Raw genomic sequence first — 14583 nt, forward strand, 5'->3', positions numbered from 1 at the left:
AAAAAGGAACTGATAAAATCTGCTTTGTAATATTTTTGAAGCTTTCTGCCTTTAATTTCAGTCTTGCAGATGAGATCATACAGTCAAAAAATTTGCTCCCAATGTTGTTGGTTCCTCTGATAAAAGATAGCACCTCTTCTTACAAATCTTGGCTCATTTCTATCCTTAGACCATCACAGCTACAGTGATACTCTTGATGTTAAGCAGAGAGAATGAAGTGGGCTTAAAATTTGGAGATTAACATAAAAGCTTAGGTAAATAACACGGATAAAGGAGGAGTGGGAGGTACAGGAGGCAGACTTGTAAAGCACAGCGTTGTGTGAGGGCAGGTACTTCACTGTGTTCTGTGAACTGGGAGGAGCACCTTTGTCTCTGTAATTGGTAATGGAAGAGCTACAGAATGTAATTTCAGGGCCTCAGGAGGGAAAAAAGCTACATTATTGAGTGTCAGTTACTTAAATTTATTTAATATAGGGGAAAACACAATGATAATACCAGATCTGGTAAGAAGCTTTTGCTTTTTGTTGTTTGATCTCCATGCAGTCCAAACACCAGTGAAATGTTTTCTAGTCAGAATTTGTTTGGTGCACAGAAGTGAAATGACAGCACATTAAATAAAATTAGCCCAGTCTCACTTAAAACTTCAGCAGTTTCACATTGTTGTGCAGCAGTGTAGGTTAGAAATGGAGCTCCTTTGGCAATTACATTTGAGAATTTTTCTCTAGTTTTTCAAAACTGAAAACAGACTGTATCAAAACTGGTTGGTGGTCTATAAATAGCTGAATTTGTAAAGAAAGATTTGATTTTGTAGAAAACTCTTCAAGTGTCAGAAAGTATTTTTATGACCTTAACTGTTCTGAGCCATTAGTTTAAAAAGAAAGTGCTGTAGTAAATGTCAGGAATTTTTTATCTGAACCAAGTAAGAAGAGGTGTAAGTGGTGTCAGTAGAAAATTATCTGTAATAACCAGGCCTTTAATGTTTTTATCAAACTGCTGAAAAAGAAATAGGAGCCGAAGGCAGGAGTTGTCTGTGCTCAGAGAGAAGGATGGTTAAGTGGAGGCTGTGATGTGACAGTGTTTGTCACTGCCACCCTGGCCATAAAGGCTTCAGGTGTCACTGTTGTGTCCTGAATGGATATGGAGGTTGCAGTTCCCTGATGGGCAGAGGCTTTAGAGCACTGACATGCTGTGAAGCACTAAAATGGACCATTATTGCAAGAATGATAAATAAGCTTTGCATACCCTAACTCGATTTGTTACCTCTGTCTCTCTCACTGACAGCCCCTGCAAAAGAACCAGCCCAGCCAGACTCATTTTTGTTTGCTGGGAGTTCCAAACTGGGAGCAATTCCTGAGGCCTCCTTTGTGTTTGGGTCCCACAAATCAGCAAGTGCTCCAGGAGGTGGAGTAGGAGGTAGCTCCTCAGCAGATGGCACCCAGTCAACCAAAGCTGCTGCAACATCATCTTCTGCTCCCCCCACAACCTCTGGAAAGTTGGATATTACTCCATCCAAACCAGGAGATCACTTGTTTCAGGGCAGTCTAGCTGGGGAAACTCTGGGGAGCTTCTCAGGACTACGGGTTGGTCAAGTAGATGATAATGCCAAGACCACCAGTAAAGCACCATCTACCAGTGCTGCAGGAACACAGTCAACTAAAGTGTCTTCAATATCTTCTGGGTTTAATTTTGCTGCTCCCCTGACTTCAGGAAAAGCTGGAGAAGCTGTTTCAACATCAGTCACGTCATCAGCTGGCACAGCATCCCTGTCCATCAGCACTAGTGCCACAGGCAGTCTCTTTGGTAATGTCCAGTTAACCAACACAGGGTCTTCTGGGATGTTTAATCTTGGAGGCTCTGGTGGCAGCAAACCCACCTTTTCATTTGGTATTCAGCAAACAAACAGTATGAGCACTTCCACCTCTGCCCCTTCTACTCTCCCTGCTTCAACATCCCTCTCGTTTGGAGGTTTCTCAAGTTCATCACAAACTGCTGTCCCCGCTGCAACTTCCAGCAAGTCTGCAGGGGATGCCAAGTTACCACCTGGGTCAGAAAAAACATCTGAAAACGAAGCTGTAGCAGCTGGATCTTCACCTCCAGTGCCACAGCCCCAGGCACAGCTCTCAGAGCCACTTAAAGAGCCAGCCCTACCCCAGGCCACAGCTGGGGACGCTGTCCCAGAGGGCTCTGGGACCACAGTGGCACCACCTGCCCCTGACCCCGTGGCTGCTCCCACCTCCACCAGCGATCTGAAGGCCCCAGTGCCTCCCTCTGCCTCCACAGCCACCCCACCTGATCAGAATGTCTCAGCAACAACCTCTACAGCAAGTGTTGCTTCTCCTGCAGAAGCCACAGGTGCTCTGGCTGCTACCTCTGATGTTACTACAGGTGTGCAGAGTCCAGCTGTTGGTGCCTCTGTGTTTGCCCCCACTTCTGCAGGCTCCTCAGTGTTCTCTCAGCCACCAAGTTCCAGCTCTTCTGGCTCAGCATTTACCCAGCCTGCTGGGGAAGCAGCTGCCACTCCTTCCACACCACCAGTTTTTGGACAGCTCCCAGCAGGTACCACAGCATCCTCTCCCTTTGGGCAGCTCACCACCAGCACTCTGTCCACGGCCACTGCCACCACCCAGGCTGCCACCTCAGGCTTTGGTACCTCTGCTTTTGGCACCACCACCACGGGAGGCTTTGGCCAGCCAGCCTTTGGGCAAGCACCAGTCTTTGGACAACCTGCAAGCAGTTCTTCAAGTGGCTTTACCTTCAGCCAGTCTGGGTTTGGGACAATGCCAGCCTTTGGCCAGCCAGCAGCTTCTACAGCAGCCTCTAGCAGTGGGAATGTTTTTGGAGCCCCAGCCAGCACCAACAGTGCCAGCTCCTTCTCCTTTGGCCAGCCAGCCAGCACGGGTGGGGTGCTCTTTGGGCAGAGCAGCCCTCCTGTGTTTGGGCAGAGCACTGGCTTTGGGCAGGGGGGATCTGTGTTTGGTAGCACTGCTGCTGTCACCACCACCACGTCCTCTGCTGGGTTCAGCTTCTGCCAGGCCTCAGGTAAGAGCAGAGTGTTGTCCCAGTGGTACTGTCTGGCTTGGAGTGTATCACTGAGGAAAGCAGGATGGCATTAATGCATTTTTTTTCCCCTGATGGGTCTCATTTTTTTTTGGTATGGTATGGTTTTGTCTGTTTTGTTTTCAATTAGTAAGAGCAAGAGCTGCAGTGTATGTGAGAAGCAGACTAATGTTGGAGGCAAAAGAAGCTTTTGCTCTGCTTCACTATTCATCAGCAGGCCTCTGAATGTAGCCTTGTCATCCAGTCCTGCCTTCATTTTATACTTACTAGTCTACCTTAATTTAATTTTGAATTACATCCTGTCCTGCCTGTTGCACAATAACTGGAAGGGTTGTAAATTGTTGCACCAAAGGGGCAGAGCAGCTCTGAGACCATAACCAAGGCAATGAATAAACACAGATGCAGCACTTCCTTCAGTGGCCTGCACTGAACACATGAAACAGTGGATGTCCAGCCAGTACAGTGACAGTAATACTGTGTCATCAGCTAGGATGGCCAAAAAAAAAAAAAATAAAGCCCTCAAAGTGATGGGTTTGCAGGGAAAAATCTGTTAAATCTGCTTTTGCATTTGGAAACATCTCAGAATTAAATATAGCAGTAACATGAGCATCAGCTACCTGTCCACACACTTAAATTGGATTCTTGCACAGACCAAACCTCCTTGGTCAGTCCCTTTTTGTTCTCCACATGCTCAGTGTATTGTTGGGGCTTTTCCAAAGGTTTTTCTGTACAATCTTCAGAGAGCTCTCAGGGAAAAGTGATAAGTGCATAGTAATAATGGAGAACATGTATTTCTAAGGAAGAAAAACTAATTAGGTTCATTTAATTAAAAATGATGGCACTGCAGGCAGCTGCTTGCTCATTTTAACTACAGTAGCAGAGAATAGTTAAATTGTGGGAAGCGAACTCTGCTCGAGAAAGGTGTTCCTAATTATAGAGATGCAAGTTTTATTACAAAAGGCACACTTAAGTGAACTGGGAAATGGAAAGGGGAGTTCTTTTTTTAATCAAAACATTTCATTATCTTTAACAGGAGTCTTCAGGTAACAAAGCTCAGATCCTCTTTACACAAGGGCAATCAGAATGCTCCAGTGCACGACTTGCAGTATTATTGTAGCCATGTTAACAGAAATCCAATTCTCGTAGTGTTAGCAACAATCCCACAAGTGAAAAGGCCTTCTTTTGTCTGTTTTTAAGTTGGCCAAAGAGAGAATGAGAATGACTTTCATATAAACTTTCAGTGTAATTTATTATTTGTGTGTTGGCACATGCTTTGTATTTGTCCAGCCTAGATATGTTTGGCATGGAAGACCTGTCCTTATCTTGTCCTGCTCTTACACTCTGGTAATAGTTTTGGTGGTTAATTTTTCTTCTTTCTCTTAGGTTTTGGTTCCAGTAACACAGGTTCTGTGTTTGGGCAAGCAGCAAATACTGGAGGAAGTGTCTTTGGCCAGGCAAGTATTTATGGCTTTTTGTAGAAACAAAAGACTGTTACATGTGGGGGACTTGGTCAGGGTTCCCTATTTCTGATATATTTTTTAAAAACACAGTTTGATGTGTTACATAAAATGTGTCCCAGTGTGTACTGGAGATATTGGCTGTTGTGGTAAGCACCAGAGCAGCATCTGCATGAATACTCCAGGGGGTATGGAGACACAAACATTTTATCACATGCAAGATAAGATAGATGCAGTAAGTCTCCTGCCTTTATTCCATGCTAAGTGGAAAGTAGGGCAAGTGTAGGGCAAGTCTCAAAGGCATTATTCTGTGCTGTGGACAAGATTTAAGACAGACTTAAATAAAATTTCATGGCATTCCATTTTGGAAGGTAATTGCTGGCTGGTTTGTCAGCCCTTTCAGACATCCAGAGAAAAGGCCCAGGCAGAGCAGCCTTGGGGAGAACACGTGCTGCTTTGACTTTGCTTAAAATCCCTTTTTTGTCCTTTTTGTGTTCTAGCAGCCATCTTCTTCCAGTGGAAGCTTGTTTGGAGCTGGAAGTGGTGGGAGAGGTGGAGGCTTCTTCAGTGGTTTGGGAGGAAAGCCAAGCCAGGATGCAGCCAATAAGAATCCCTTCAGTTCCTCCAGTGGAGGATTTGGATCTGCAGCTTCTCAGAGTAAGTGAACAAAACAAGAATACAAAATGTGCTGTGATTTCCATCTGCTTTTGTGAGCCCATCTGCTTTTCTGCTGCTAATTGTTTTTGAGTAAATTCTGTGTTAATATGAAAGGCTTTGAGGGTGTAACCGGAATATGTGTGATGTGTAATCCAGAATTTTCCTTCTAGGTTTATGGAAAGCAAGTAGGGAAGCCATTGAAACAAACAAGCAGATGCAAAAAGTGTGAATAATATCTATATTCTGTAGAGAATTCTTGTCTAAATCCTTCCTTAAAATGAAATACTCAGAATTCTTGTCACTGAATGTCTGCCTCCAACGTGGTTGGAAGTTGGAAAGCTTTGATCATCTCTCATTGCCCTAAGACTGTAAAAATTGCAAAGAATCAATATGAGGGAGAGAATTTTTGTGAACCTCTGCCTAAAAATTAATATCTTTATGCAGCACATGCAAGGTACTTTATCAAAATTTGCTGTGACATATGGATAGGCAGGTAAAAAGCACAAAGAAGGGGAAGCAGTGGCTGGACATGAAAGTTGGGAAACAAAGGAAAGCTGCAAAATTAGTGCTGCAAGTGGTTAGAAGTAGCACTTCAAGCCTTAAGAGAGAAAATCCATTTATTTTATTACATCTTTAATGATCCATTGGGATTAATGGTTGAGGTCAGTTTTCTAACCTTGCTAATTTAATCATTTAATGCAGTTCTGGGGTTTGTGATGAAACAAAACAGATGATTCACCAGAGAAAAGCTTTGGTTGTTCTGTGTCCTGCCTCTAGATGCAAAAACTCCCTGTAGGCTTATGAAGGATGAAGAAAATTAGTTATTTCTCAGTAAAGCTGGAGAAGTTTGGCTCCTACTTTAAGGTCCTGTTAGATAATCTTGTGTAGAAATACTGAGCATTGCCAAAACAGCTGACAACCTTTAATTTGTGGTTTGCTGATATTTGTGTTGTCTGGAGAGACTGATTGTAGCTGCTGGGATTTCTCACTTGAGGAATTGTCTTTTTCTGACTGGGCCACAGGATGCATCTAAACAAATCATCCCTCCTGGTGATTTACTAGATTGCAGCAATAAAGGGTTGTTAGTGGTCTGTCAGATCCAAAATGGATCTTGGTGCAGCTACAAAGTCCTGTAGGAATTAGGGAAAACTTGGCTTCTCCCTGTGTTGTTTTCAGTGTGACGTTCATTGTGTGCTTGGGGGTTGTGGAAAGAAAAGTCATTTTCCTTTCTCCTGCTTCAGCTAATGAAGTGCAGTGTAGAATATTGTCTGCTCTGAATATTGGCTGTTTATAATTATTCTTCATCTCCCCAGATTCTTCGAGCTTATTTGGAAACAGCGGAGCAAAGACTTTTGGCTTTGGCAGCTCCTCCTTTGGAGAGCAGAAGCCTACAGGCACTTTCAGCTCTGGTGGTGGAAGTGTGGCCTCCCAAGGCTTTGGGTTCTCCAGTCCAAACAAAGCAGGTACTTTGGGAATGCACCCAGTAGGACAGCCCTCTCTGTCTGGGAGATATTTGCTGTTCAACTTTTACCTGACCACAGCCTGGACTTGGTGCATGGACAAGAATTGTCTCTGAACAGTTAATGAAAAATAACTAATGGCTGAGTGAATGGAGCTTTAGCTGGTGGGTCCAAGGCAGAATTTTACTCTCTCTTATGCAGCATCCAGTACACCACATCCACAGGTGTTCATTCCAGAAATTCCCATTGCAATTTAAGAGCTGAGATCTGTGTAATGTAGTTCTGGTCTTATGTTCTGTAAAGTCAAGAGTACAAAACGTGGAACTGAATACATTTTTCCTATTTTAGATACTTTCTTGGAATATTACCTTACAAACCTTGCTCTGGGTTTTGTAACCTCTTTTATTCCCATTTCACTACTTAAAATAGTGGAAAAAGGAAAGTAAAACATGTTAATAATATGCTAAAGAGAATGTTTGCTGACCAAAGCTTCAGCCCCTGGGATAAATGCTCTTAAGTTCCTAGAGATAGAGGTAACAAAATATCTGATCTGCATTTAAATAATTCAGGCCTAGCATTTTTTTTTTCCAGACCTTTTGTGTTTACAGCCAAACAGTATCCATTACCTTGGCATGGACTGGAATTTCACCCTGGGTATTAAAAGGTGCAGTGGTATCCCATCCTCATCCCTGGTCAATTAAAAGAGCAGGTGTCCTTCATGTTCCACAGTGAAACAGACCAATAATATCAGCAGATGAACATAGAAAAAAATAATCTGGGTAGAAATCCATTCAGAGCTGCAGGAGGCAGCCAACCCCTGAACAGAAATTGCCAAGAGCAGAAATAAGTTCTTAATTCCCTGCAGGCAGTTCCACTGACCTGGCATTTAATCCTTCCATTTTAGTCTCCACCACTTAAACCAGAATTAAATCATACCCTACCTCCTGAATCTTTGCATCCCTGAAGCACCCAAGCTTGCATCTACTCTCTGATCTTAAGAGATGGGGAAGACTTGCCAGTTGCAGTTTTCTTTCATGCATTCAGGCACTTCTCTTACCCATATCTCTTGCAACAAAACACCCTGCAGATTGGAATTACTTCTATAAATTGCTGTCCATATGACAGGATGAACACCCCATTATCTACCTGGAAAGCTGCTCTTTGTTTTCTCTCTCTGCGTTATTGTTTATGTGATATTCTTGTCCCCTTTTTTTGCCTCTGTTTTGCTCAGGTGGCTTCGGTGCTGCTCCAGTGTTTGGCAGCCCTCCCACTTTTGGGGGATCCCCTGGGTTTGGAGGGGTGCCAGCATTCGGTTCAGCCCCAACCTTTTCAAGCCCTCTGGGCTCAACGGGAGGCAAAGTGTTCGGCGAGGGGACGGCAGCGGCCAGCGCTGGAGGATTTGGGTAAGCCAGGGCAAAGAGCCTTCTTGCATGACAAGCTTATGCTTGGTTACCTCTGCTTGCACATGAGGGATATATTCTGTCGTTGACTGGTAAGCTCCAAGTGTCCTTGGTTTGTTTGTTTAAAAGACAGAAAAATTAAGGTATGAAATTAAAACTCGCACCCCGAAGGAAAGAATGCGTGTGATCGTTTTAATGCTGGTAACTCCTGTGTTGAATCTTTAGCTTTTGAGGTGTCAGCTTGCAACTGTGTGAGGAAATGCAGGGGTATTTTCTCTGTGTGTATTTAGTGAGTGCAAATCTAGGAGTACAAGCTATGCCTAGCAAAGAAAATAACAATTATTGTTATCTGTTACTCTGGCCAGACACTTTATCCTCTGGTTAGATTTGGGCTAGAGATGCTAATGAGAATTCAGGCTGTTCTCTCACCTGTGGGATGAGGCACTTGTAACAGTCTGTGCTCCCCAAGCTCTTTATATTTATCCCTCCCTGATTGTTTTTACCTGTTCCTGTATCCCCTAAGCCTGGGCTTGGCACCAGAGCAGACAGCACATCATTCCTTGCTTTGTTCAGCAAATACAAAATTCCAAACCTTGCCAAGCAGCTTCTGCAGGAGGCAGCAAATGCAGTTCTTCAGCTACCAGCCAGCAACACTCCTTCATGTCCTGCAGTTACAGTCAGACTGAACAGAGCCAATTAAAAAGAGAAAAACTTCCAGTGAGGAGAGGAAACCGGATGTCTCCCCAATCTTGGTGTTTATGTATTTCACAAGTGTTTGTGTCTCTGTCTGGTTTCAGGAGGAACTGCCTTTATGTGAGGCACAGGGGAGCATCCAGAAGTGTAACTTGTTAATTAAATAACAAGTTAAGTTACACTGTGAGGTGTGGGCAGGTACCCCTGAGCTGGGGCAGGCTTCAGCCAGGTGCTCCTGCTGTCCAGAATGTGCAGAGATTGAGGAGTCCCTTTGGAAAGGATGAAAATACAGGCAGTTTAATTAAATCTTAAAAGAAGGATGTGTTTGTAGGGATGACTTAGCTTAAATCAACTGCTGGTTTGTTCAGTTCCAACATCCAGCCATTGTGCTGCAGGATTTTGTACTGAGGCTGGATCTGCTTAGTGACAACATGGAGAGCTTAAAGATAAAATGGGATTCAGAACAAGCAGCATGTTGATGGAAAAGAGGTCTTGCATAAGCAGTCTGCAGACTCGAGAAAGATAATTCAGTGACTTCACTTATGGGAAGCTTTGACAATTTTTTCTCTACTAGAAAGGTACAGACTTGATCTGATATTTTCAGAGTTCCCTGAGGATGTTGATTTTTAAAACTTATAAAGAGTGTGCAAAATTCCTAGGCAGCTTTACAAAAATCCAAATCTCACCACAAAATGTTGGGTAATAGTTCAATTCTGCAGTGTAATATAGCATCTATACAGGACTTCCATTTCTGCCTTTCTCTTGAAGTGAAACTTTAAAAATCCCAATTCCAAAGAAGTTGCTTGCAAGTACATGGTGTTGTATTAGCTCCAAGTTCCTGAGAATACTCTGCTCACTTAAATACATGTGATTCATACTGCTTCAATTCTGAAAAATCTGCATCACTCAAGAAATTATGGGGGTGTCAGAAATAGAAACCACTACACTTCTTCAGAGCCTGCAGTTCCAACTATTGGTGGGCAAATAATGTTTTGCTTTTAGATGCTGACCTCAAGTGCATCTCAGTTGTGTTTTGCACAGCAGCTTTACAAAAGGCCTGAAAATCTGGGCAAGACAGGTTGGATGAAATTGTTACCAGGCAATGACTGCATTTCATGTATTTTGTGTGTATGGAAAAAAATCTGTCGATATGAAGCTGTTTCTTACTTAAACTGTGTGCAGCCTTTCCAGCAGGCCTCTTCTTGTTGCAGCTGAAAGGAGCAGTTTGAACCACAAATTTTCTCGTCACTATTTTCACCTCTTCCTTACACAAGACAGACAAGATTTGTGTTGTAGCATAGCCCTGAGAAGATGGAGCACTCTAAAACCTCTTGTTCTAAACACATCACCCAATCTTGCTGCTTTTTTAAAAAAACTAAAAAAAAAAATCTGTTCTGCTTTTCCTGAGAAAAGCACATTTGTGGTTCTGAGTGCTGCCTGCAAGAGCAGAGGTGAGGAGCCAGAGCAGGGCCAGAGATGCAGAGTCACTGAGCTGCCCCTGGTCTCTGCTGCTGTCTGTGGAAGCAGTGTGCACACTTGGCAGTGTCAGGGAGAGGAGAGGTGATGTCCTTTGCCAGGTGAATTGCTTGTCACATTGCTGCAAGGGCTGTCTTTTGTCTGGAGTGATAGCTTTTGATGTAGGTCTGTGTTTTGGGTTTTTTTAAGTCTCCTAGACGTGGATGGATGGAGAGGTGGGTTAACGTGCTGTCAGGTTGGGTTTTAAGTGAGAAATGACAGGAGTTTGTGTGAGGCACAGCCTTGCAGAGCTGGCACACTGTGATGTGTCCAGCTCTGCTCAGGCTGCTGCTGGGTTTTAGGATTGTTGTGCACTTGCAGAGCTTGTCATTTGGCAATCTTATGTCTGCATTTTGCCCAGTTTAAGTTAAACTTGAAAGTTGTTCTTTGAGAACATTTCTTATATTCAGAATGGAAAGAAGGGCAGAGAAACACTGCATACCATGGTCTCATTAGTGTGTCACACCAAGAGCTCTGTGCTGCCTGGTTGGACAGAGTGGGTGGAGAAAGACACATTTTCTTATATAAAAGTGTTTCTCATTGCAGTCCCCAAAGGCAATTAGGGAAGTGATTAGAGTTTGGGGAGAAGTGCCAGGGTGGTTCAGATCTTCAGGGAAGCACTGGAACCTTGTGTGGTTCAAAATGGGCTGGGCAGAGAAAGGAATTGAGAAATCTGCACATTTCTCTGGGCAATGGGGAAGATACCCTCTGAAATTTGGGAATCTGGGTTCTATATCTGGGCTCTGCTTTGTGCTCTGGCTTTGAGCAGCTCACACCAATTCTGTGTTTGCTGCCCTGTTTGTGAAGCAAAACAATGCTGTGCTTTTGGTGAGAACCACACACAGGAGTGAATTAAAATATTCCATTTGATGGCTGGAGTGGGTATTTCCAAGCCCCTGAAAACATACCCTGTGTAAACATGAACATATTTGCCTGGTGTGTGTGAAGAATGAGAGCTGAACAGACCTTGCTATGTACAAAACTCTCTCCCAAAGCAGGGAATCTCTTTCCAAATTGAACAATTATTCATACCAGCTGGTCCCACCTTTTGATGTATCCTCATTTAAGGGGGGCACTGTTATCAGTGTAAGTGAGAGATGTTTGCAAACTCAGATTGTCTCTTTAAAACCTGCAGGTTTGGTGGTACCAGTAACAACACGGCGTCCTTTGGCACCTTGGCAAACCAGAACACGCCCACATTTGGCTCCCTGTCCCAGCAGGGCACAGGCTTTGGCACACAAAGCAGTGGATTCTCAGCTTTTGGGACAGGTGGAGGAGGTAGGAGAAGCTAAAATCACCCTAACAGCCCCCATGTCTCTGGTTTTCCCTGGAAATTGGGTGGGAATCCTCAGCTCCCTGCCAAAAATCTTCCCAGTGCTGTAGGGAAGGCACCGTGTCCAGGAGAACTGAGGTTCAGGCTGGGGTACAGCACCTTCTCAGCCTTCAGCTCCTAATTCCATCACTGATCTGCTGGGTGCAATGTCAGCACATCACTACTGCTCTGCACACCTCAGCTGATTATTGCTTTTCCCCCCTTTTTGTGGAGTTGCCCTTTCTCCTCAAAGGAAAATACTTGGAAATAAGGAATATTTCTTCAGTACCACGTGCTTGGCTATCTGTGCTGTAAGTACTTAGTGTTAGAGGAATATGCACTGAAAAATTGAGCTGGAACACCAACAGCCAGGTGTTTTTCTGCTGCAGTTCAGTGAAGGCCCAGTGATTTAGGCAGGGCTCAGAGCAGAGCCCGTGCAAGGCCACGTTCCCTGGTGGCTGCCTGACACCAGGGGCCTGCATTAAGCACAGACCTCCTCCAGAAAGCAGCTCAGAGAGAGAGGAGCACACCAGGCACATTGTCTGCAGGGCTGCTAATGAATGACCTGGCTGATGAGCAGTGAAAGCCAAGCTCTCTTAGGAGGCAGGCAAGTCACTTCTCTTGTAGATGGAGATTTGACTTTCATTGTTTGCCCATCGCTTTTCCCTGGCCTAAGGCAGGGAAGAAATATTTTTCAATCTGTGTGTGGGAGGGGACATTTACTACAAATCCTAAGCATTCATTTTCCCTTTTGCCAACTATTTTTCTATCTTGCTTTTCTTTCAGGGTTTGGTTTTGGATCACCTAACACGTAAGTACCATTTTGTGTCTTAACTTTTCCTTAAAAATAGGAATTGAATCAGGATAAAGAGTGGAATGGTTTACAAGAGCAAACTCTGAAAATAGCATTTAAATACTAGTTCTGATTTCCATTTTGGTGATGCTGCAGAGGCCACAGTCCAGGCTCTGGGTGTGAGCTTTCCAGAGAGGTTTACCTGTCTCTAAAGAGAAAATTTCCACTTGGATCATGTTCTTCTCCACCTCTCAGGGACATGATGTGTGTGCTCAAGCCACGTGTGTGAATCAGGAGTCTGCTCCATTTATCAGGTTGAAACAAGAAATGAAATAAATTGGTACTTCTGTGGCTGAAGTGAGATGATGATTTACAGTTAAAGGTTAACTCTGTCATCTGCTCTGCCTGGCTGGATCCCTTCCAGCAAGTTTCTTAAACTTTGTTTCCCTGTCAGATAGAGAGAACATGGATCTCTGCAGATGGCAGGCTCTAGAATAAGCACAATTATATCTAGTCAGTGTGTGTTGCTGCAGGCTCAGGTGAAAGAGGCTGGAAATACTTGTGTGTTCTCATAAAAAGCTCCTGGTACTAGGGAGACTGGAGGTTTGATTGAGAGATCTGCTGAATTAATGCTGCCTGAGGGAGGCTCTAGCACTCACTGCTGTGGTTTTCTTTTTATCTTGCTCCACAGATCTTCCTCTGGATTTAGTGGATGGAGAAGCTAGGGACATCCTGAACTCTTCCTGTAGCTCCTGCATTCATGAGTCACCCCCATGATCAATACCCAACCAGCTTTTCTTCTAAATACGAGTTCTCAGACTTCTTTTTTTTTTTTAAGAAAAAGATTTTGCTTATTTTTATGCAATACTTGCTCTTGCTCTATATTAAACTATTTTATCTGGCTTGATGTTTTCTGTGGTGGAAAGGTTTATTATCTCCCTGCATCAAGAGGAGATGGATGTGTGCTGAGCTCAGCTTTTTCTTGTCCATCCCTTGCCTACACAAAGGAGTAGCTCCAGTTGGTTCCTGACATAAACCAGCACATTTTTCATTAATAGAATCCCTGATTATCCCAGGCTCTGAAGAAGAGGCTGAGGTTTGCCCTGCTAATTTTAAGTCTAGGATGGGGCACATGCTTATCTCAGTGAAGTGCTGAAACTGAGTCATGTGTGAGCCAGAGGCTTAGTGGAGAAATAGGAAATTATCTGGGAAGAAGCTGGCAGCGTGCAGAGCACGTTCCCATGGCAGTAACATTCAGCAAAGAGGTGGGAAGTAAAAGCTCTCCTATTTTTACCTTTCTGTAAATCTTATAGAACTCAAAAAATGGAACTCAGGTTCTGGGGAGAACTTCTGGCCCTGGAAGCAGACACGACCTCCATCTAGGACCATTAGTGATTTTGCTTTTTTTGCCTTTGGTTGTTGGATTCTACTGTTGGATACATTAATTTTTTTCTAACAGAGATGAGATTGTGCTTTTTCCCTGTAGCTTCTGGCTTTAGTCATTTTCATTTGTGAAATTCTCATGTGTTTATACTTGAACATACAACAAATGTTTTAAAGAATGCCCCAAAGACTTCTGGCCAAACACTTTTTCTGTTTGGAACCTCCATGAACCCTCCAAATGATGCAATCAGGTTTTCTTGCTCTGTGGATAACACATTTGAAATGGCAGCTCCTGTGTTAGCTGGGTACATGCAGATTGGGTGGGGTTTTCTCCTTGGTCCTATTGGGATGTTTTGGGGAGTTCTGCATTTTCTGTTGTCAGAAACATTCATAGCAGAAACATTCTAATGTTTCTTTTTCTCTTTACTGTCACCTGATTCAATGACAGGTGACATTTTCTGGTTTGGTGGACATGTGATCATTTTTGGGAATTGTAAATAATTGGTAACTTCTTGTTTTCATATCCATTATAAACTACTTATATTTTTCAACAGTTTCTGAAGAAATTGGTTTTTTTTTCAAATCAGCCTAAAAATGTTTTCCTAACTCCTGTCCTTGCTGAACCAGGTGTCCTTCCTGTCTCTGTAGCTGGGAATGATCTTAGGCAGGTTTCCTTTAAAAATGAAGAGATGTGGGCAATTCAGTGTGCAAGGGCTTATTTTTAGCTGTGGAGAGGCTTTGCAAGGCCATGGGCTCCAAGGCTTTTCCATATGCCCTGGATTTCATACCCTGGTCATGTTAGAGGCAGCACTTTTGGGATTTGGGTGTGACCTCCCAGTCCCTGTGGGGGAAGAGG

At 43.7% G+C, this 14583-nt stretch overlaps 1 protein-coding gene across 3 annotated transcripts in view; it reads left to right on the top strand.

The window, feature by feature from the left end:
- NUP214 (nucleoporin 214) overlaps window positions 1–13251 on the top strand; it is a 38790-nt gene extending 25539 nt beyond the window's left edge. For 2 of the 3 annotated variants that reach the window (XM_041406678.1, XM_041406680.1), the window contains exons 29-36: window positions 1282–3039; window positions 4441–4511; window positions 5015–5171; window positions 6485–6634; window positions 7863–8034; window positions 11375–11517; window positions 12338–12362; window positions 13036–13251. In XM_041406678.1, the coding sequence (XP_041262612.1) occupies window positions 1282–3039; window positions 4441–4511; window positions 5015–5171; window positions 6485–6634; window positions 7863–8034; window positions 11375–11517; window positions 12338–12362; window positions 13036–13069 (2510 nt within the window). In that variant the 3' untranslated portion in view covers window positions 13070–13251. The remainder of the gene's footprint in view (window positions 1–1281; window positions 3040–4440; window positions 4512–5014; window positions 5172–6484; window positions 6635–7862; window positions 8035–11374; window positions 11518–12337; window positions 12363–13035) is intronic. The other variant, XM_041406679.1, reaches the window with a different exon arrangement.
- Window positions 13252–14583: the final 1332 nt, after the last annotated feature.

Source organism: Onychostruthus taczanowskii, unplaced genomic scaffold, assembly GCF_017590055.1.
Source record: "Onychostruthus taczanowskii isolate IOZ18803 unplaced genomic scaffold, ASM1759005v1 scaffold25, whole genome shotgun sequence".
NCBI lineage: Eukaryota > Metazoa > Chordata > Aves > Passeriformes > Passeridae > Onychostruthus > Onychostruthus taczanowskii.